Source organism: Oryx dammah, unplaced genomic scaffold (genome assembly GCF_014754425.2).
Source record: "Oryx dammah isolate SB20612 unplaced genomic scaffold, SCBI_Odam_1.1 HiC_scaffold_26, whole genome shotgun sequence".
NCBI lineage: Eukaryota > Metazoa > Chordata > Mammalia > Artiodactyla > Bovidae > Oryx > Oryx dammah.
In genome coordinates this window covers 56,725,889-56,747,157 of record NW_024070210.1, presented here as the reverse complement: position 1 = coordinate 56,747,157, position 21,269 = coordinate 56,725,889, and the positions used below count along the sequence as shown (strand labels likewise).

The window sequence follows — 21,269 nt, the reverse complement described above, 5'->3', positions numbered from 1 at the left end:
CTGTGGCACTGATCCTCCAAATGAAGAGTGGACTGTGCTGATTTCAGTCAAGGGATCTGGGCTCACCCAGTTATTAGGGCCAGGGCTTCTCCTGCCTACACCAGGTAGCTGACCAGGCCTGGGGATGGAGGGCAGAGAGAATCCTTAATCCTTCATTGGTAGCATCACGGGAGCCTCCTAGAGTTCCAGACGTCATACTTTTCTTGGCATTTGTTTGGCCTTAGTTTAGCTTCCATACCTGCTGACCACTAAAGTCGCATTAAATAATTTTGCCTTCTGTATTAAGTGGCAAACAGTGCATCTTTGAGGATCCCCAGCCTTGGTTCAGTGTAAAGAAAGATGGCAGGTCGAGGTGTTAGACTGGGAAAGAAGCCTTCTTCATCCTGCCTGAGACCCGCCCTGCCTGCTGCCCTTGGATGATAGGCTCTGCAGTGAAGTAGCTGTTTCCTTTGGCTCTCCCAGCACACTGCCACTGCCTGCAGTGTGCGCGTAGCTGGTGGGCGGCCCGGGGGTGGGTGCAGTCCACAGAGGCAGGCAGGAAGCCGTGGGCAGCTGTGGGCTCACTTGTGATCTGCTTGTGCTCCAGGTGCTGCTGCTTCTTTAAGAGGAAGAGGAAGAAGACCACCCAGCGCCACAAGTGACCAGTGCCTCCCGGTGTCCTCAGGCCTTGGGGACTCTGACTCGATTGCACCCGCAGCTCCTGCCATTTCCCACTGGAAGGGACTCCTCTGGGGGGGGAGGGTGGAGGTCCAAACCAAAAAGAAGAAAACAGATGCCCCCAGAAGGAGCCAGTGTGGGCAGCCAAGGCCCAGTGGGTCAGTGGCCAACCCTACCTGCCTAAGGCTCTGAGCAGGTCCCAGAGCGCAGGTCCTCCACTGCTTGCCCTCTGGGCTGCCTGGTTGACTCTCCTTCCTATTGTTTACAGTGAAGGTGTCATTCACAAAAACTCAAGGACTACTATTCTCTTCCCACCCCTTAGTTTACTCCTGGTTCTTGCCCCACCCTCAACCCTCCCCAGCACACAAGCTAATGAGCTGAAGGCTTTGTCTGCTGAAGGAGTTTAAGAGGCTGGGGGTGTGGCCAAGAAGGTGGGAGGAAGGTGCAGGCCAGAGCTGGGGAAGGACCTTCTCCGCCCCACCAGCTGTGTTGGCGGCGCAGCTCCCTCTCCGTGCCTGTGCAGCCTCCACCCCTCGCTGACCGCGGGGTGCAGGTTATTCCCTCCTTCCCTCTTGTGAAGTTACACTGTAGCACGCAAGCTGTGAGAAATCTGCAGTCTACTGTCCCTGCGTGTTGGCGCTCTCAGCTTTCTTGACAAGCGGACTCTGTTCTCCAGACAGTAGTAGAACGTTGCAAGTTGTTCTGAGCAAAGGAAAAGACTGACTTTATTGCACTTTTAGTTTTTTTTTTTTTTTCCCCTCTTTTTCGTTGTCGTTGTTGTTTTAACACAAAAAAGAACCATGGCAGATGCATATTGTGTCTGGTTATATTGGGATTTTTAAACTTTTTTTCTGTTTGGAGGGGGATGGGGCCAGCCAAGCCCTGCAGAGAGAACATGGGTCCAGAGGACATTCTCCGTGGAAAGGGTGGGGTCTGCAGCACCCGGAAGAGGAGGAGCCAAACTCTGCCCTTCTGAGTGAACACTCGGGTTGGCAGGGAAACATACTTGAATTTTCATTCATCTTCTCGGCTGCTGAAGAATGTCTCTCCCAGAGCCTCTTGACCTCATCAGCCTGCAGTTTGGACAGCCTCGCTCTCCAGCACGTGAGAGGAGCCAAGCCAGACTGCTACCAGGAGACAGTTCATCCCAGAGAAGGAGATGCTTAACAAAACCGGAAATACCTGTTTCCTTCACTGCCAGGGACTTCCAGTTAGATAGCCATGTGACTTCTTTAGTGACTCGGGGGACAAAATTAGTGATGAAACAGCCACCACCGTATTGCCACTTAGTGGACAAGAAGGAGGAAAGTGATCCTGCCTTCCAACTGCCAGAGGAAACCTCAGGATTTGGCTCATCGCAGGGGCCAGGAAATAAAATTGGTGTGTACTCTGCCCCAGTAGATGGGTTCCAGCATTTGGGCTGGCCTGCCTGCCTTAGCAGAAACCAAGCATCTGCAGGTCTTCTCCCAGCAGCAGGCTTAGGACCCAGTGCCTGGGGCTCTGAGTGAACAGGAGGGGCTGGGCTGGTGAGTGCTGGGAAATTCCAGGGGAAAGGAGACCGAAATGAAAGGTGTGAAGTCATCTGCTCACTTGGACGCTGACTCCTAGATACGACAGCCACGTGTCTAGAGCCTGTTCTCCCCTGTCCACTCTCCACGTCCCCCATGCTGTAGACACACGACATGCTGCCGTGAAGGGTCTCAGTTCCTCATTCACTGCTTGAAAAGTCAGCAGTGTGTGGAGTTAATCTCCTCATCTTGATTTTCATTTGAGTTGAGTTGAGTGACTTATCCAAGTAGTGATTTCTCATTCCAGAGATGATCGAGGAGAAAGGATTCAGTCTGTCAGAGAATGAGGTCTTGTATCTGGGGGTAGAGAGAGCTAACCATGGGGGAGAATGACTGGTGACTTAGTCTAGGGGGTTTGGGGAACATAGTAGTGCCTCTGGCTTGAAGTGTAGAGCTGTCTTTTGGACTGGAGGGTGTGGGCCTACTTTCTGGTAGTTGATATTTTCCATGACAGGTCCCTTGATGTATCTTAGTGGAACAGTTACTGGGCTTCACTTGTGTTCCACTGGGCCTTGGCTAGGAAAGACCACTTCATTGGCTTCAAATTTGCCTAGCTAATGTAAAGATTATGATCTTTAATTTTTTAAAAGAAATTTTCCTGTAAATGAAACAATGGCTGGGAGATGCAGGGACACACCCCTTCCCCACAAGAATTTCGAATGTTGGGGTTTGCTTCCTTGACATTAGCTGGTGGTTCAGGCACTGTCACTGAAACTTAGATGGTTTCTCAATTGGCATTTGGGTAACTTCTCAATTTGGGAAGCTCTAACTTCCTGTAGAGAATCTTTACCTTCCACATCCCAGTATAGAAAAGGCCTTGCTTCTCAAGGGAGGGCAAGGGCAAGTGGTGAAGTCTGGAGCATCCCTGGCCCTCCATATTCCACTAGGTGCCTCCCCACTTCCACAAGGAAAGCAAGGGTAGTTCCCAGCTTGGCTGCAGGGCAGGCCCTCTCGAAGCTGGATTTATGACTTTTGGGGAGTCTTAAGTTTGTTTTATGGAGAAGGCAGTGGCACCCCACTCCACTACTCTTGCCTGGAAAATCCCATGGATGGAGGAGCCTGGTAGGCTGCAGTCCATGGGGTCGCCAAGAGTCAGACACGACTGAGTGACTTCACTTTCACTTTTCACTTTCATGCATTGGAGAAGGAAGTGGCAACCCACTCCGGTGTTCTTGCCTGGAGAATCCCAGGGACGAGGGAGCCTGGTGGGCTGCTGTCTGTGGGGTCGCACAGAGTCGGACACAACTGAAGTGACTTAGCAGCAGCAAGTTTGTTTTAAAGGCTGGCTCTTGGGGGACTGAGCCTGAGCAGTTGGGGGGGGGGGGTGGTTCTTCCTAATGCACTATTCTCACCCTCAGCATCCCACAAACCTCTTATCAGATATTTGATTTTTCATAACAAAAGTGAAACACCCAAATTTTTCTGGCATGCCAAGTAATGGTGATCCTCTCAGGGCCATTGGCACTCCAGGGTGGTTCCAGACCCCTGAGAGAGTCTATTGTGATCTTTTAAAAAGAGTACCTAAGGAGTAATTTGGCCATCAGTTCCCTCCCCATCAGCACATCCCATCAGGGCTGCCGCCTCAGCCCTGTTGCTATCGTTGCTTACCTCCATTTCTCAGCCAGGTCCTCTGGCATGGGCACTCTCTGCACCTACTGCCCACTCAAATCCACTTGCTCCATAGTCCGTGCACTTCTCCCACTTGACAGCCATAATATCTAGGGGTGGTCTTCAGGACTGATGCAGTTGTTGCTGAGTTAGCGTTAAGCACTAACAACAGCCGGGATTCTCCCAAGCCCTGCTGTCCTTCAGGTTGCATCCTGAACAGATCGAGGCAAGCAGGTCAGGAATCCACCAAGATGTAAAACGGTCCTCCCTTGTGACTAGAGCGTGACTGTCTGTACAGTCTAAGCACGTAAGGGTCAACCACTTGTGCATCCCTTGGCATTCCCCAGAGATCTCGCTCCAGATGGCTCTGCAGGGATGGAGCATGTGCCAGCAGCAGCGTGCTCATAACTGCCTTCATTAACATGCTCCTGCCATTTGGGGTCTGTCCAGGAGGAAACAGGGTCTGGGAAGTTACAAAGGTTGGCCTTCAGTTAAAGCCCCACTGTACTTTGGAATGCAGGGGTAACAGCAGATAGCAGGATTCTGAGTTTTCCAGGAGCAGGATTGATTGCCTGTTCATTCTCAGTGAACTCCAAGTTCATAGAAATAGCCCTTGCCATTAGCCAGAAGAGGTGTCCATCACCTAGAAAGTACCTTCCAATTTAGTTCACTGGAAATGTACTTTGGGAGTACATATTCAGTGTTGGTTCTCAGTGTTAGTAACCATTTTTGTTGTCAGAAATAAGTGAGGGTGACATTATGTCAGAGTGGTTACTAAAGATCATAGCCTTAACCTTTTTTATGCAAAAGACAACCTGTCTCTCTTCCAGTGAGCCGCATGGCCTGCAGTTTTCAAAAATAAGTGCTTTCATGGCAGCCTGGAAAGAATCTCCTCTAAGGAAACTGATCTTTCATTTAATGCATGTCTATATGCCTCCTGTGTCCCAGTCACCTCTTCTGTTCCCACATTGACACCAGATTTCATTCTCAGTGAACTGCTCTGCCAGTGTGGTCTCCAGTGTCAGAGCCATGTTAGGGCTAGAATTTCTCACTTCAGGAGCTTGCAGTGCCATACAGCCAGCATTGCCTTTGCTAGGCCACTGCCACCATCCCCACCATTGATCCAAGGTGGGCAGATGAATTCCAGAAACCTTTAGGGGGCCAGGATGACTCGGCACCCCATCTGGATTGATGTGAGCAACAGGCACTTTTCTCTGGGGTTCTTGCTTTTGCCAACTTCAGGGCTCCAGGAAGGTCCTGCCTCCCAGTCTTCCTCCTTACGGTTTGCTAGGAATCAAAATGGGATGCCTGTGGGTTGTTTTTTTTTTTTTTTGGTGGGGAAAGGGAGTGATTTTGTTTATGAATAAGGAAACAAACCATGGCCCTTTTGAGGGTTTGCAGCATCTTAAGCAGTGTTTTAGCCACAAGTAAGGAATTTTGGAAATCTTTGATCAATTAAGCAGTCTTAAAAATCTGTTTTTCCTAATTCCTTTTGCAGGTGACTGAGTGCAAAAGGTTTCTCCATTGTATTCAAAATAGTAAGTAGGTTCCCTGGGTATAGACAGTAGTAGTTGACATATTTCCTTAAAAGCGCAACCAGGAAGTCCACTCCAATGTGTAATTTGTAGCTCAGCTTGTATTTCAAAGGAAGAAAGTGAACGCGTACTCCATATATTTCTAGTTTGGCTACCAAACTCCATGTTATAAAAGAACCTCAGTTCTGTGGATGGAATTTATTTTGCTGTTGTTCTTGTACTCCTCATGGTCATCTTCCCAGTGCCATCACCACCTTCGTCCATGGTAAGAAGTGGGGATGTCATGCAGTCGTCCCAGTAACACACAAGAGGACAGCTGTCCTGACTGCCCCTTTCCCGCAAATCCCCTCTTTCAGAGTAGGTGAGACATTTTCAGTGTTCCCCTTCATGAGCTCCAGACCAAATCCCAGGCCAGCCCTTACACGGAGAGCTTTTATAAGAGGCTTATCAATCTGTTAGGAATGTCTCAGGAAGATGAGCCATTTCTTGGGGGGGGAGGGATGGGGGAAGGGGAGGACTATACAGATGGGTGTGTGCGGTTGCATTTGTATGCCTCTGTGTGTGTGTGTGCGTGCACATGCCAGCGCTCATCTGTGTCCATTTCATTTCCATAGACAGCCCACCTTAAAAAAGGCCCAGGCTGCTGGACCATGTGTTCCTGAATATTTTCAGAAGTAAACAAGAAACAAGTGAGTTTCTAGTGTAGCAGCAAGCTCTGGGAATGAGCCCCATTTATCAAGCAGAAGAGTAAACAGAAAAAAAAAAAAAAATAAGATGAAACCAAAAATATTATAAGCTTCCCCCCCACCCACACCATGGAAAATAATGTTGATTCAATTCCCATTGGATGTATACATGCTCTAACTTATTATATTATTATTTTGTCTGTTTCTTACATCTTTGCCCATTGTACTTTTAAAAAGATGTTGGGATGTTGATTGCAGTTTTTTTTAAGACTAGATAATGTATAAATCAGCTGTGGAAATCAGTTTTAATTGATGTGTGGATGTGATTATTGTTAAATGCCTTTTTTTTAACCTTTTATTTTAGATACGTAATATTGTTTCATAAACCCTGGCACTGGTCTGCAAAGCTCAGCTGTGAAAATGAAACTTGTAGTATTTTTAAACATGAATGTCAATTTCAGGTGTATTTGAAATGGTTCCTCCAGGAGAGAGATTTGTACACCATTTAGTAAAAACTCCTCTGCGGAGGAAGTAGCCTTCTTTGAAGTCAGTGGAAATGGGCCTTGATATTAGAGTAGCCCATTTCCTAGGGCACCATGGAAAACACAAATGTGATCTTTAAGTATACCTCTTCTCCAGTCTGGAGAGGAAAGGACTCAGTTTGCACCCTTTTTGTATGTAAAATAAAATGTCTTACCTTTCTTGGCTAATTTTGCTTGTTTGGTTGGTTGGTTTGGTTTTAACCTCTCCTGGTTCATTTGTAACTAAGTATCCAGCTAGGACTAACTTCAGTATGATTGAAGGCTCCAGGAATGAAAATAATGCCTGATATTTTCACATTCTTGCATCATTCTCTTGGGTTGAACATTGCCCTAGCCAGTGCGTCACTTTAAAGATAAACATTTCTGGAAGAATTTGGACATTCATCGCTTACTAGTTGCTGTATCTGTGTGGTTCTTCAGTGCTAGAATACCAGGAAGTTAAGATCTGCTCTGAAACAACTAGGAAATGGCAGCTTTGTAATTCTGCTCTGCTAATGAATATCAGTACAGACAGAAGGTGTAACTATGATGTAACTGTGTAACAATCTAAACTCACCAGTGCATATACAGCACAACCACCAATCTGGCCAAGATTGTCTGGTCCCAGTTTTTTCTATTACTACTCAATACTACTTAAATGGTCTTCCTTCACTAGTGAAAAACACCTGTAAGATGATCATTAGAGGGCTTCCCTGGAGGCTCAGTGGTAAAGAATCCGCCTGCCAATGCAGGAGTGAAAGCGAAAGTCGCTCAGTCATGTCCAACTCTTTGCTACGCAATGGACTATACAGCCAGTGGAAATCCCCAGGGCAGAATACTGGCGTGGATAGCCTTTCCCCTCTCCAGGGATCTTCCCAACCCATGGATTGAACCCAGGTCTCCCGCATTGTGGGCAGATTCTTTTACCAGCTGAGCCACAGGGGAAGCCCGCCAATGGTCAGGGAAAATCTGAGAAGCAACTAAGCCCATGTGCCACAACTACTGAGCCTGTGCTCTAGAGCGTGGGACCCTCAGGCATTTAATTTTTTTAAATTAAAAAAAAAAATCATCATGAAAGAAAAACTTCATACTGAGAGCACGGTATCCATCAAGCTTGTTTTTTCCCCATAAGTCGGGGGTTGGGGGGGGGAGTCGCTGGTGGAAGAAGGCTATTTTAGCATTTGTTCCTCTTTTGGTGAAAGGCTGCTTTGAAAACTAGCTTGGTAAACAATTTTTCTCAGTGTGCAACAGCGGGCCAGGATCCTCTGTCCATGGGATTTCCCAGGCAAGAATACTGGAGTGGCTGCCATTCCATTCTCCAGGGGATTCTCCCGACCCAGGGATGGAGGCCAGGTCTCCTGCATTGCAGATTCTTTACCATCTCAGCCACCTGGGAAGGTTATACGGTGAGTACCCTGAGTTTTTGAAGGTTATCACACTCAAACCCAATTCGGTGGTGACTAGTCTTTGGCCCACACGGACAAGTGTCTCCTTGCCCCATCCACAGACTTCCTAACCTAAAGCATTGGTCACCAACTGCCAAACGACTTCCACTCCCATAAAGGCGGGGCAGGCCACTGGCTCTGTCTGCTGGGGCTTGTAGTCTCTCCAGCAGCCCAATCCCTGGACTCTTGGAGGCGGTGCCGCCTTCCGCTGATCTCTTCTCATTGATAGGTATCAGCGAGCTGCGGAGCCAATGAGGCTGCAGTAACGTGGCAGCCACCCACGAGCCGGCGTCTCCGCCCGCCCCAGTCGGCGAGCCGGGCTCCGCCCCCCGTCGAGACCTACCATCCGGCGCCCAATTAGAGGGGGGCTCGGAGTCCTGCAGGAGCCCCGGGCCCCCCCGGATGCCCTCGGTGGAGGCGCTGGGTCACACGTCGCCGCATCCCCACCCTCTTCCGGCCTCGCCGCCCGGGCCGCTCTAGCTTCTACCGGTGGATGCTGCGCCTCTCAGAGCGGAACATGAAGGTCCTATTCGTCGCCGCCCTGGTTGTGGGCTCCGTCTTCTTCCTGCTGTTGCCTGGACCATCCGCGGCCGATGAGAAGAAGAAGGGGCCCAAAGTCACTGTCAAGGTCTGGCCTCCCCTCTCCAGACCTGCCTGGCGAGGCCCGTCCTCGCCTCCAGTGTTCAGGCCTTGGCCCAGCTGGTTACATGTGTCCGGAGCTTGGGCCTGGGTGTCCTCGGCTTTGGCTCTGCCCCTCCCTAGTCTCCCTACTGTGGCCTCTTGGTACCTGGGCAATCCTCAGGCATTCAGACTGGAGAATGATGCGGACCCTCCCCGATCGCCCGGCCCTGACCCAGCATGCCCAGCTGGGGCCGGGCTTGCAGACTTTGCAAATACCCCTGGTGCTAGGGAAATGGTGAAAGATCGCATCTGCCAAATTGTTAGTCCTTTCTTTTCTTAGCCCAGATTTTAGTCACTTCCAATTCCAAAGCACAGCAGTGTAGTTTAAACCTGAGTGGTGTGCTTGGGCTCCCCTCTCTATGGTATTTTGATGTTAATTTTTAGAATCTGGGCCCATTCTTTATTTAGAGCAAAGGTTGTTACCCAGTAGTGAAAAGAGAGTGTAAACTAACATATGGAGCATTCATTAGATTTTCGTGGGGTTTTTGTCGCCACCAAAATCAGATGCAGAAACGCTGCTATTAAAATATGGTTCTGTTTTCTCTACCATCTTCCGGGTAGTTTCTTGGCCCTTCATTCCCTAGGAAGATCCCTTTTAAGATACTAAGTTTTATTTATTTATTTATTTTTTTTTTTGATACTAAGTTTTAAATGGCCTTTTTCCTCAGGTGTACTTTGACCTGCGAATTGGAGATGAAGATATAGGCCGGGTGGTCATCGGTCTCTTTGGAAAGACTGTTCCAAAAACAGTGGATAATTTTGTGGCCTTGGCTACAGGAGAGGTAAGTGGCTGGAGTCAGGGTAGCCATACTCAAAGGCGGTGAGGTTTGGCAAGTAGGGTGACAGCAAACTGACCTGCAGAACGTGGCCCATCCATAGCAGTGGCCCTCGCAGAACGCCAGCTGCACCCTCTGGCCCTGGGAGTCCAGGAGTACCACATCTTGCAAGAGTTTTAAAAACTAAATCCAGAATTAGAATTCTTTTTTTGGAGAAAATTTTTCATCTTTGAGATCTTGATTATTCATCTTTGAGTAACTGAAGGAAACATCTAGGGAAACTAGCTTGTGGCCTCTGGACCAGAGTGAGAGGCCCAGAGCTTTCCAGATTTGAAGAAACTGAATTCCTCATTTAAGAAAGTTTGCATTCCAGCTTCCTGTTGCATCAGCAGGTAATTTTTCTTTTTTTCTGTCAGTTTCTTTGAAATTTGTCAGTTTCTTCCTATGATTAGATTAGGAAATGAAAAGGGAAAGCTAGAGGCATTATGTGAAGGGAAATTGTATCAAGGCCAAGGAACGTGGTATCCTCGCCTTTCCTGGCCTGGACTTTGGTCACTGGTCACCCAGTAGCACGTTGAAGGATGGATCTGCAGCAGGGCTTTCTCTTCTACAGGGCCTGTCTAGTGTCTGCCTTGTGACTCATGCCACGTTCTCACCTTCCTATCCCTTTTTCTAGAAAGGATTTGGCTACAAAGACAGCAAATTCCATCGTGTGATCAAGGACTTCATGATCCAGGGTGGAGATTTCACCCGGGGAGATGGCACTGGAGGTAACCTCAAGTCCTGGGCATAGGGGTGTCTCAGGGCAGCCCCCAGGGCGGGAGGGCCAGGGAACCCACTACCGAGGAGAGGGAAGAATGGGTTTCCGGCAGACATAGGAGCATTTTGCGCAGCTGGCCAACATGCTGATGTAGCCTCTGACATTCCCCACTGTACCTGCTGAGGGGAGGGAAGCAAAGCAAAACACACCGGTAGGTGATTGTAGGTCAGGTATGCAAAACTCGTGTGCTGACCTTGGAGGCCCCAACAGGACTGAGAGAAATTGCCTTGTTTGGCTGTCTCTCACCAGAGAGCACTTGACAAGAGCCGCAGGTGTCACCACACTTGGGTGTACAGCCTGTCGTTCTCTCAGACTGCAGCTGCAGCTCACCCAGCTGGTCAGTGTTGACTGGGCCAGGCTCTGTGGTGGGTGCTGAGGATACAAAACAAAAACAAAATCAGTGGGACAGCAACTCACTTTCACTTCCAGTACCTGAAAAGTCACAAACAGGCTGTGACACAGCTTTTAGGGCTCATGCTCTGCCCTCAAGTTGTTTATCATTTAGGTGGGAAGAACTAGGAGAAATCACTAGGAAAGTGACGCAAGATGTCAGTTGGCTGGACGAGAAGGACAAGCAGCCATGATACAAAGCACTGCATTCATGGGTGACACGCTGTTGAGTGTCAGCCACCTTCTCACTTTGTGACCGCAGGCAAGCAAGGCCTCTGAACCTCAGTTTCCTCGTCTGTAGAGTCGGGTGTCAGGAGCTGTGGGTGCTGGGGGTGGTGAGGTGAGATTTTGAGTGTGCAGCGCCCAGCGAGTGGTAAGGAAAGCCAGCCATCCTCAAAGCGCTGACAAGTGAAGGACTCACTTAGGGCCAAGTGAAAGTGATAGCCACTCAGTCGTGTCTGACTCTCTGCAGCCCCACGGACTGTAGCCCGCCAGGCTCCTCTGTCCATGGAATTCTTCAGGCAAGAGTACTGGAGTAGGTAACCATTCCCTTCTCCAGGGGATCTTCCTGACTCAGGAATTGTCTCCCACCTTGCAGGCAGATTCTTTACTGTCTGAGCCACCAAAGAAGCCCACTTTGGGCCAAGGTGATCAAGAAATAGGCTTGCAAACATGAGGATTTGAGCTGGGTCCTGACTGGGGAGAATTTGAATGGGCAAGGAAGAGGCAGGGTTAAGGCATGTGTTCAGCTCTGCGGCAGGGGCTTGCTCAAAGGTGGGTCAGGAGGGTGGAAGTGGAGCTCCCACCAGGAGTCCAGAGTGGCAGGCCGGGGCCAGGCCCAGGACCCAGGGCTTTGTCCTCCATAGAGTGAAGATCTGCTGAAGACTTGAATGGGAGCAAGGCCTGCTGGCAGGGGAGTTTTGAGGGATAATGTGATGGATTCAGGACATGGGCGCAGGAGAAGCAGACTGGCAGGGGGTTGGTACAACCGCCCGTGCATCTAGCAGTGTGAGCATGAACCCAGGGAGGATTCCTACAGGGTAAGAGCAGAGATTCGAGAACCAGCCCACCTTGGTTTGAACTCCAGCACTGCTGCTTCCCAGCGAGGGTATCTTGTGTATCTTGCCTTCATTATCTTTGAGGACGAGGGATGGGTTTTGTTTAATGTGTCAGATGCTTGCACCAGTCTTCTGGCACCCCGTTCCCACTCTGAGCCTCAGCTGTGATTGCAGCTCAGGGAGAGGGCGGCACCAACAGCATGCAGAGGGGCCATGTCAAGAGAACAACCAATGCCTGGAGAGAGACGACCAAGTATGTTGAGTTTACAGCCCTCGCTATCCATTGACGTTTGGGACTCCTTGTATCTTGGGAAAGTGATGGGAGCTAAGTGTATAGGTTTGGAGGTTTTCTGTATAGCAGCAGTAGTCAAAATCCTGCAGTTGGCTGAGTTTTACAAAGGATTCTCACATGGGAATCTTTTTTCTTAAGGAGTTGACAATTTTCTGTTTCACAATACACATAAAAATAGCTTATTTTTGGTCCCACTACTCCCCTCCAGAACTGTCCTCAAGAGGCTGTCTATCTGTCTGGTTGTCATGAAGGAGGAGAAAAAGGTTTCGTATGCAAATAAGTTTGAAAGGTGCTGGGTAAAACAAAGTGAAAATCTCTCCTTTGCTACTGGGTTTCTTGGGGCCTCTAGTGCACAGACTCTCACAGGGACGGAGGAGGGTGCAGCGTTTTCCCCGGGACCTAGCTTTGGGAGTTGAAGTTGGGCTCTGGAAGGTTGAGGTGGGTAGATGTGTGCTCTTGGCTCCTGTCTCGCTCTCAGGCCCCAGACCCTCCACACACACAGTACCCGCACTCAGAGCCACCTTCTATTTTGGAGTTCAGTTGTCCATGAGGCTCTTGACTTTCCAGAACGCACATGGCAGCCCCACCCCACTCGTCTCTCTTCCTGCTTGGCACTTCCTCAGCATCTTCTGTGCTCTTAGGAAGAAAAGCTGGTCAGCTGTAGCAGTCCTTTTCTGGAGGGTTCTTACCCTCCCCTGCCCCCTGCATCCTGCCCAGCACCTCTTCTCCACTAAAGTCTCCATGGCAGGCCTCTGAGGCCACATCCAAGGCCGTTTCTAATATGTGCCTTACTTGAAAGCCATCCAGCTGTCTTCTCACATCATGTGTACTGTTCACTCAGCCTGGCCTCATGCCCCACTTTGGCTGTCACCATGGTTTGGCTCCAGGGCCAGAGGGTGGGAAGTGGGTGCGCGTGTCCTCGTCCTCCACTGGAGCCTGGCCTGACAGGGGGACAGGTTGGGCCTCTAGAATCCTCACCCCAGAGATCTGCTTTGCTGCCTACCACCCCCACCCTAGCTCCCTGACCTCTTTCTTCTCAGGTAAGAGCATCTACGGTGAACGCTTCCCCGATGAGAACTTCAAGCTTAAACACTATGGGCCTGGCTGGGTGAGCATGGCCAACGCGGGCAAAGACACTAACGGCTCCCAGTTCTTCATCACGACAGTCAAGACTGCCTGGCTAGATGGCAAGCATGTAGTGTTTGGCAAAGTTCTAGAAGGCATGGTGAGTTTGGGGTTGTGAGGCTATCCCTGGGCAACCCCGCCCCTCCCATCCCACCGAGATCTGACAAAGACCAGGGCAGGGCATTCATATATTTTATCCCTTTCCCAGAAGGGAACATATAGGTTCAGACCAGTTTTTTTATTTGCTCAAATCTGGGGTGAATTGTGAATCAGCAGCCTACCTCTATGCCCCCAAGTTCTTTTTCTTGTTTCGGCCATGGCATGCAGGATCTTAGTTTCTCAGTGAGGGGTTGAACCTGTGCCCTCTGCGCTGGGCAAGTGCATTCTTAACCACTGGACTACCAGGGAAGTCTTGCCCCCAAATTCTAAATTCTTCCAGGCCCCAGGCAGAGGCTGACCAAGAGGCCCCTTTGAGGCTTCGCAGATAAAGCTCCTTCATCCTGTCACTCAGTCATGTCGTGGCTCCACCATTAGTTGTACAGGGCCAGCTGGACACACTGTCCTGGAGAAGCCACTTGGTACCCACTCCCCATCCCCCCACCCCCCAACATACCCCTAGCCCAGCCTGGTGGTACTTCAGAGGATCAAAACTTCTGCATCCTCCTGTTGTCAAAGCTGGATTCTCTCTGACCCGGCTGGGCAGCCGGTCACGATGCCCCTAGGATTTTGGTGCCTCGTGGTTTGTACGCTGTTCTTCACGTGTGGGTCTCAGCCCTCCCAGCTGCACACTGCGGCATGTGCCCCTGGCGGGGCAGGCCTGACACTCTGCCTTCCTCCCCAGGATGTAGTACGGAAGGTAGAGAGCACCAAGACCGATGGTCGGGACAAGCCTCTGAAGGATGTGACGATCGCAGACTGTGGCAAGATTGAGGTGGAGAAGCCCTTTGCCATTGCCAAGGAATAGGGCCCCAGGGACCTCTTCCCTTTGAGCAACCGTCTGTGTGGCCCTGTCGCCCTCCCAGGGGAGAAGATAGCCCGCCACAGGGCTCTGTGCTGCGCTGGCCCTAGGGCTGGCATCTTACGGGGCGGGCCCCTCCCCTCCCATTCCACGGGCCCAGTTTTGTAACAAACTCCTACCAACACTGACCAATAAAAAAACGGTGTTTTTTTTTAGTAATCTGTGTATGCGCTGGGTTCTGGGCCCTTCAGCACCTCCTTCCAAGTCTAGTGCCAGCTGGACTGGGGCTGCTATGACAGTGGTGCCAGTCCCCTCCTCGGGCGCCTGCACTCTTTCCCCAGGTGTTGTGCACAAAACCTCAAGCCGGAGCTTCTGCCACTTGCTTCTAAAGTTCGCCAGCTACTGCGCCTCAACCTTTGCACGAAAGTGCTGGTCGCTTAATCATGTCTAACTCTTTGCGACCCCATGGACTGTAGGCCACTCGGCTCCTCTGTCCATGGGGTTCTCTAGGCAATACTAGAGTGGGTTGCCATTCCCTTTTCTAGCGGATCTTCCCACACCTGAGTGTCCTGCAGTGCAGGCAGATTGGTGGGCTATGAAAGTTATAAAGGAATTCTCCCTTGATTCCCTACTCTCTGTTGTCCCTGCTCTGGCCCCTAAGTTCTAGGATTCTACTACCTCAGATACCAGTGCAGCTGAGTTCTGAGCCCAGAGGGGTGGAGATGGGTGAGTCCTGGGTCCAGGCCAAGGGTGACCCAGCTTGAGGACTGAGGCACATGATTGTTCTGGCAGGTGGCCTAAAAGCTGTACGGGTCAGAGCGTCGGCACTGGAGCAGGGTGACGGGTGGCCAGCTGGGCTTCGGCTATGCTGGCACTGAAGGCGTAGAGGCCCTGGAGCACGCCGTGCACCACCATGTTGGGCAGAGGCTCTAGGATGGAAGGAAAACAGGAGGAAGGGGTAGGGGCCGCCAGGCAAGAGAAGGTGTCGGGTGGCCTGCAGCTCCCTGAGTTCCTGCCCGGGAAACTGGATGGCACCTCCCCCCATCACTGCCACCACCCCTCCCCCCCGCTCCCAGGAACAGGAGGAGTCCATGCCAAGGCAGCAGGTAGCAGTTGGCCACCCCAAATGAGGCCTTGGCATTTCCAGTTCACTTTCTGTTCACATCTCTGGTAAAGCCAGGCTGGTGAGGAATGGAGAGCAGGGGAGCCGAGCTCATTTCACCATGTCTGGTCCCTGGAGAATCCAAAGACTACAGGGGCAGCAGGGAGGTGTGGCCCCAAAGGAGGGCAATAGGGAGATGCTGCCCGGGGTCCTGAAAGCTGGGAGACACCAAGTTCACCCTCACTCCCACCCCGCTACCTGGGCGCTAAATGAGGATTATAAATCAGGAGGAACCATCTCACCTGGGGATGGGATGCAAATGTAAGGATCCATGGGGAAGCTGACGACAGGCCGGTGGTACAGCTGCGAGCTAAGAAGAAAAGGGGTCATGAACAGTGGAGGGGGAGGCAGAGAAAAGTCTCGGGTTGGATGGAAACTAGGAACTGATGTCACCAAGGACCCACAGGGGAAGAGTAGGCAGTGGTATCAGGAGGGACAGGCCGGAGGCGGGAGGCCCTAGCACATGGCCACGAGGGGCAGCAGGAGTCCAGGGCAGATGGAGGCTTGCCCTTGCCCGCTGCTGCCAGGCAGGCACTCCCCCAGGGAGCTGAAGAGAGCGGCTGTGAACTGCCTGGGGGAGCCTGAGGCAAGGGTGGAGATGCGGAAGCCCAGACTTTCACCTCCCAGGGGATTGCTGCTTCTATTTGTAACAGACACAGTTCCGGAGGCAGCTAGGGTAACGAAGGTGCTCCAGAGAACAGCCCCTCCACTGGGTCAAGAAAATGACCAAGGAGGTCATATCTCAAAGAGGAAGGACCAGGCTATGGCCTGGTAGATATGAGAAGGAAAGGGGCTTGGCCTCCTCACTTGCTGGCTGCAGAGAACCCCCATCCCCCCAGCCCTGGGGCCCCTCCCATGTCAAGCCCCTGTAGGGATGGATGCTCACCCCCAGTTGCTGGCCTTGGGGTCTGTGGGCCAGTGCCGAAGACTCAGGAATTCCAGTAGTTCCTTGGGCACATCCTGGTTCAAATATAGGATGCCCTGGAGAAGAGAACAGAGGAAACCTGTAATCAGATTGAGCCGTATAATATGCAGAGCCTGGTACAAAATGAAAACCTGGGGCCCTTCCGATAAAGAAGTTCAAGACAGCCAGAGCAGAGCATTAAACCAAGCTAGAGCCCTTCTGAGCACTAGCCCCAGGTGACTACACAGATTGGCCCATGAAGCCTGCCTGGCCTGTAATCGGGCATAACTGTGCAGGAGAGAGGGGAAAGGCCTCCCCCCTTATCATGAGGGCAGCACACGATCTCACTCTGGAGGGAAAGAGAACAAGCCTACATCTTACTGGGATCACCTACCAATTCAGAAAGGGATGTTTAGACCCATTGTGTGTGAGTGCAAAGTCACTTTAGTCATGTCCAACTTTGTGACACTATAGACTGTAGCCTGCTAGGCTCCTCTGCTCATGGCATTCTCCAGGCAAGAATACTGGGGTGAGTTACCATTCCTTTCTCGAGGGAACCTTCCCAACCCAGAGTTCGAACCTGTATCTCCTGCGTTGCAGGTAGATTCCTTACCACTGAGCCATCAGGAGGAGCCCCTTACTGTTTAGAAAATTGAAGCTTAAAGTATCGCCAGTAAATATGGGTCCCTCTCACCCCATGTCCCCACACCTCTCTGCTTGGGTCCCCTCTTTGGTCCTGTGGACTGAGGGGCAATAGAGTGAGACCCACACAAACCTGGATATAGGCCTCCAAGCCCTGCCGCCGCTGCTCCAGCCCTCTAGTCCTCCAGTTGGGCAGGCGTTTCGAGGGGAAGTCCGGCACTTTGTACAGTTTCTTGATCTGCCAGAAGGTTACCACGGTGCGATCACAGCATCCAGGTGGAGCCCTCAAGCTCGCTTCACCCCAGCCAAGAGCCCTCCCCAGTCCTCCCCGCCGCCACCTCCCCCAAACTTCAGGCTCTATCCTGAGACACACCCGCGTGGTGAGTGGCGGTTGGGACAAGTGCGAGAGGCGCCCCCAACTGCCCCCCTCCGCCCCCAAGAGCCAGGACGCCAGACCGGCCGCCCACGGGCACGAAGGGACTGGGACCTGCCCAACTTTGCGCGCTTTCCGCAGCCCGCGGGGACGTCTGTGTCCAAGACCTGAGCTCTCCTGGGCCTGGGGAGGTAATGGGGGTGGCAGAGACCTCCGGGGGCCGGGCAGGAGCCGGGCCGGGGTGCGTGGTCGGTGGTGGGTGCAGCCTTACCCGCTTGTGGAGCGCGTGAAACTCGCTGTAGCGCCTCTGCACGACGTGTCTGCGCCCGCGGCATAGCACCTCCACTCGGAACACCTGGCGGACGCCGGCGGGCAGCCGGGTGAGCATAAGACCCGGCGCGAGGGCGCAGCCGGACCCGCTCCCGGCGACGCCCGCAGATGCACAAAGCGGCCTGGGAGCGCCGCTGCTCTCCAGGGACCCTCCCACGCTCCCACACACTTGGGGACTCTGCCCGGTGCAGTCAGCCCCTCAAGAGCCGGGACCGCCGTCGGCAGGGCTAGCAAACCCCAGCGGCCCAGAAACCCTCGACAGGGTGTCCCCCAACCTCCAGGGCCGCCGCGCTCGGGCGCCGGAGCCCGGAGTGCGGGGTCCCCATTGCATTCGGCACAGGGAAATTCGGTGGGTCCCTGCGCCCCTTCCCATCCACTGCCCCTGCTCACCATGTGGCCTTTCTCGGGGCTCTGCCGGGTGCCCTCGGCCTCGGGCCCCGCCGACGGGATGTGAACTTCCAGCATCAGCGCGCCGCTCGCAGCCGAACTCTCGGAAAGCGGACCCTAGACCCCTGCGGGCCGGCCCCGCCTCCTCGAGCCTGCAGGCTCCGCCCCGGGCGTTCCCGCGCGCCGCCGGGTCCTGCAAGGGGCCGATTAGGCTGGACCCCCGGCGGCGGGAAGCGGGCACGGCCCTTTGAGCCTAGTGGGGGGGCAGTGCATGGGGACCTTTCAGCAGAGAGGCATCTGTTTGTCAACGTGTCCCCATTCATCGAGTGCCCAGTGATTGCCAGGATTGCGGGCTAGCTCAGTTTCACCTGCTCTTGTTTGAACGCCTACTAAGGATTGTAAGCACCTATGGATGCTGGGCAAGCAGGGAGGCTGGGCCCAGACCAACCACGGACGTCCCTTGCATTCCTCACACTCTTCCCCGGGACCAGGTTGCACTTCCATCTCCTTCCTTCCACCTCGACGCACGCTGGCTTTGATTTCCTCTCTCCCCCAGCATTCACAGGCCCCACCATTCATTAGGTTTCCAAATCCATTCCTCCGTTTCAATCATCTTTCAGCCCAACCTGCATCCGAATGGGGAGAGGCAGTGCAGGGACAAAGAAAGGCTCTGCTTTAGAAGTCAGACAGCATGGGTCTCCCCAACTGTGTATCTCTGCTCATTTGCAAAACTGGGATAATATGCCTCCCTCAGGAGAGTGCAGGAATGTTGAGTGAGACGATTCCGGCTAAGCCTTCAGCAGAGGAGATTTCGAGAAAATGGCAGTTTGTGAGCTCATCCTGGAGATATAGGTGGGTGGTGTTGGTGTACAGGACAATGGATGGGGAAGAGGGCTGTGGAAGGTGGCACTACACTGCTCTTGCCCATTCTCCTGGCAGAATATTTTTGGGTCTGTGGCAGGATTTAATCCAGAACTCTCACCTGTGCTAGTAGGGGCTTCTGCTCCCAGCTCTCAGCACTCCTCCCCGCCCCCATAAGGGAGCTGTCCCCTTCAGCACAAGCCTTCATTCCACTGACTTCTCCCCCAGAGAGTCTTGGGGGCAGTGGAGGAAGGCGGAGTCCCCTGCCTCCGAGAACTCATACCTAGCAGAAGTCTTCATGGTGGGAAGGTGCAGCAGGTAGAGTACCTGTCTTTGCAGTTGGGGTTGGGGGACCATGGGGTCACTTCCTCCCCGCTTAGTGCAGAGGTGCCCTACTCCCATTCCCAGCTCTGTGCTCAGAGAGGCTGAGAGGAGGACCCCATATGGGGACAAGCAGGTCTCATCAATCCCATGTCCTACACCATTTCCTCCCAAATTCCGTCTCACAAGGGTGCCAGAATCAGGAAGCTGAAACTTCCTGGAAGGGAAATGACCCAACACGAGGAGAAGTGCTGGGATTTCATTTCCTCCCTTGCTCTCAAGGGCCCTTCCAGTCAGGGATCCTGCACTTCTAGTCCTCTCCGGGGATGCTCAGACCTCTAAACTTCTTGGTCACCCATCCTAAGGAAGGTTTGCCCTCTGTTCCTACCACCCAGATTGCTGCCACACCTACATCTTCTAATGGACCTCGCCTTTCTTTCTCGCTGCTCTCCTTCATACAAAGTCCACTCTATACCTAGCAGCACCGACTATCAAGGTTTCTGCTTAACACTGTCCAAAGGCTTTGCATTGTGCTTAACAAAACCCCCCTTTTCCCCAACCCCGCTCTCCAGAGCTTTAAAGGACCTGGCCCAGCCTCCGTATCTCATTTCCTCTCCTCCTGTCTCTGGCATGGGGCTCCAGCCTCAGTGACCTTCTTCCAGTTGTCAAACCTAACAAGCTCCTTCTGCCTCAGGTCATTTATACTCACTGTTTCAACTCCATGTAACACCCTTTCCTGACTCTTCACCTGGTGGGCTTCGCCTAGAGCTTCCAGTCCTTAGCCTAAAACTCACCTCTTTAAAGATGCCTTCCTTCCTTACCACCCTATTATAGCACCCTGTCTCTGCACTTAATCCATTATTACTGCTGTGCTCTGCTTACTTGCTCAGCCATGTCCAACTCTTTGCAACTCCATGGACTGTAGCCCACCAGGCTCGTCTGTCCATGGGGATTCTCATCAAGAATACTGGAGTGTGTTGCCATGCCCTCCTCCAGGGGATCTTCGCAACCCAGGGATTAAACCCAGGTCTCCCACATTGCAGGCAGATTCTTTACCATCTGATCCACCAGGGAAGCCCAAGAATACTGGAGTGGGCAGCCTGTCCTTTCTTCAGATCTTCCCGACCCAGGAATCGAACTGGGGTTTCCTGCTTTGCTGGTGGATTCTATTATCAGCTGAGCTGCCAGCGAAGCCCTACTGTTTTTTGTAAATTGTGTTTCTCCCTAGTGTCCCCAACTCGGCATCCAGACTCAGTACTGTCGGCTCAGGGACATGGTCTCTTGCCAGTTTACCACTAAGGCCCAAGCAGGTTGCTTGAAAGACTAAATGAATGGTGCGGTGGGGGGCGGTTGTGGTGGGGAGTGGGTTGTAGGGTAAAGCCTGAGAACAGGAGGGAAGGCCTGGGAAAGAGGCAGGAAGGGAGCAGCGTTGCTGAAGGGTTACAGGAGGGCCTGCGGAGGGACAACAGGAACCCTCTTCCCACCTGCGGAGGCAGACACCTAGCTCTCTCTGTCTCTTACCCTCTCTCTGCAGACGGTCATCTACCTTATTAATTTGTTCAGTTTTCAGGTGTTCCTGAGAAGTCTCAAATCAATGGATTTTCATTCCCAGTTATAGATTTGATGCACCTGATGTGAAATATCTTGTAGGAAACCTGCGGCTCCTTTTGTGTGCTAAGTCGCTTTAGTGGAGTCTGTCTGACTCTGTGCGACCCTATGGACAGTAGGCCGCCAGGCTCTCTGGCCATGGGATTCTCTAGGCGAAAATACTGGAGTGGGTTGCCATGCCGTCCTCCAAGGATCTTCCCCACCCAGGGATCAAACCAGCATCTCTTGTGCCTCCTGCAGTGACAGGCGGGTTCTTTACCACTGGTGCCACCTGGGAAGCCGCAGCTCCTTACTCCATGGCATTTCATTCATACATGAGTATAAAGATTCAAAAGAAGAAAAACAAGATCCTGGATCTGGAGACACTTATGTCTTCGGGGAGATAAAACAACGTCCAGAGACTATTTTCCTGTAAAGAGGAACGCCTGACATGATGTACACTCCAGAGCAGTTACTACTGTCAAAGGAAAAGTTTGTTTCCTGTATAAGCGCTGGCCAGCTCCCTATATGAACACTGAGCTAAGTTCCAGATTCAGGTTATAGGGCCCTGACTGGGGTTTT

The 21,269-nt window shown here is 52.2% G+C and overlaps 3 protein-coding genes across 4 annotated transcripts in view; 2 read left to right on the top strand and 1 right to left on the bottom strand.

Annotated features, from left to right (window-relative positions):
- CSNK1G1 (casein kinase 1 gamma 1) overlaps positions 1-1,469 on the top strand; it is a 148,867-nt gene extending 147,398 nt beyond the window's left edge. For both annotated transcript variants that reach the window (XM_040226723.1, XM_040226722.1), the window contains one exon: positions 587-1,469. In XM_040226723.1, the coding sequence (XP_040082657.1) occupies positions 587-641 (55 nt within the window). In that variant the 3' untranslated portion in view covers positions 642-1,469. The remainder of the gene's footprint in view (positions 1-586) is intronic.
- Positions 1,470-7,328: 5,859 nt separating this feature from the next.
- On the top strand, positions 7,329-14,335 carry PPIB (peptidylprolyl isomerase B). Its single transcript, XM_040226731.1, has 5 exons — positions 7,329-8,648; positions 9,370-9,483; positions 10,154-10,247; positions 13,078-13,262; positions 14,004-14,335. The coding sequence occupies exons 1-5, from the start codon at positions 8,514-8,516 to the stop codon at positions 14,124-14,126; spliced, it is 651 nt and encodes a 216-aa protein (XP_040082665.1). The 5' UTR covers positions 7,329-8,513; the 3' UTR covers positions 14,127-14,335.
- On the bottom strand, positions 13,386-18,020 carry SNX22 (sorting nexin 22). Its single transcript, XM_040226734.1, has 6 exons — positions 17,922-18,020; positions 17,473-17,556; positions 16,962-17,066; positions 16,169-16,263; positions 15,525-15,592; positions 13,386-15,049 (listed from the first exon to the last, which is right to left on the bottom strand). Exons 1-6 carry the CDS (start codon positions 17,994-17,996, stop codon positions 14,934-14,936), a joined length of 543 nt encoding a protein of 180 aa, XP_040082668.1. The 5' UTR covers positions 17,997-18,020; the 3' UTR covers positions 13,386-14,933.
- Positions 18,021-21,269: the final 3,249 nt, after the last annotated feature.

What these genes read in the sequence shown, in the direction of transcription:
- PPIB (XM_040226731.1), top strand. Translation starts at nt 8,514, where the DNA reads ATGCTGCGCCTCTCAGAGCGGAACATGAAGGTCCTATTCGTCGCCGCC. An exon ending in TGGCCTTGGCTACAGGAGAG is followed by an intron (nt 9,484 to 10,153) that starts GTAAGTGGCTGG and finishes CCCTTTTTCTAG; the next exon opens with AAAGGATTTGGCTACAAAGA. An exon ending in CCGGGGAGATGGCACTGGAG is followed by an intron (nt 10,248 to 13,077) that starts GTAACCTCAAGT and finishes CTTTCTTCTCAG; the next exon opens with GTAAGAGCATCTACGGTGAA.
- SNX22 (XM_040226734.1), bottom strand. Translation starts at nt 17,996, where the DNA reads ATGCTGGAAGTTCACATCCCGTCGGCGGGGCCCGAGGCCGAGGGCACC. An exon ending in GCCCCGAGAAAGGCCACATG is followed by an intron (nt 17,557 to 17,921) that starts GTGAGCAGGGGC and finishes GGCGTCCGCCAG; the next exon opens with GTGTTCCGAGTGGAGGTGCT. An exon ending in GCTTGGAGGCCTATATCCAG is followed by an intron (nt 16,264 to 16,961) that starts GTTTGTGTGGGT and finishes TCTCTTCTCCAG; the next exon opens with GGCATCCTATATTTGAACCA.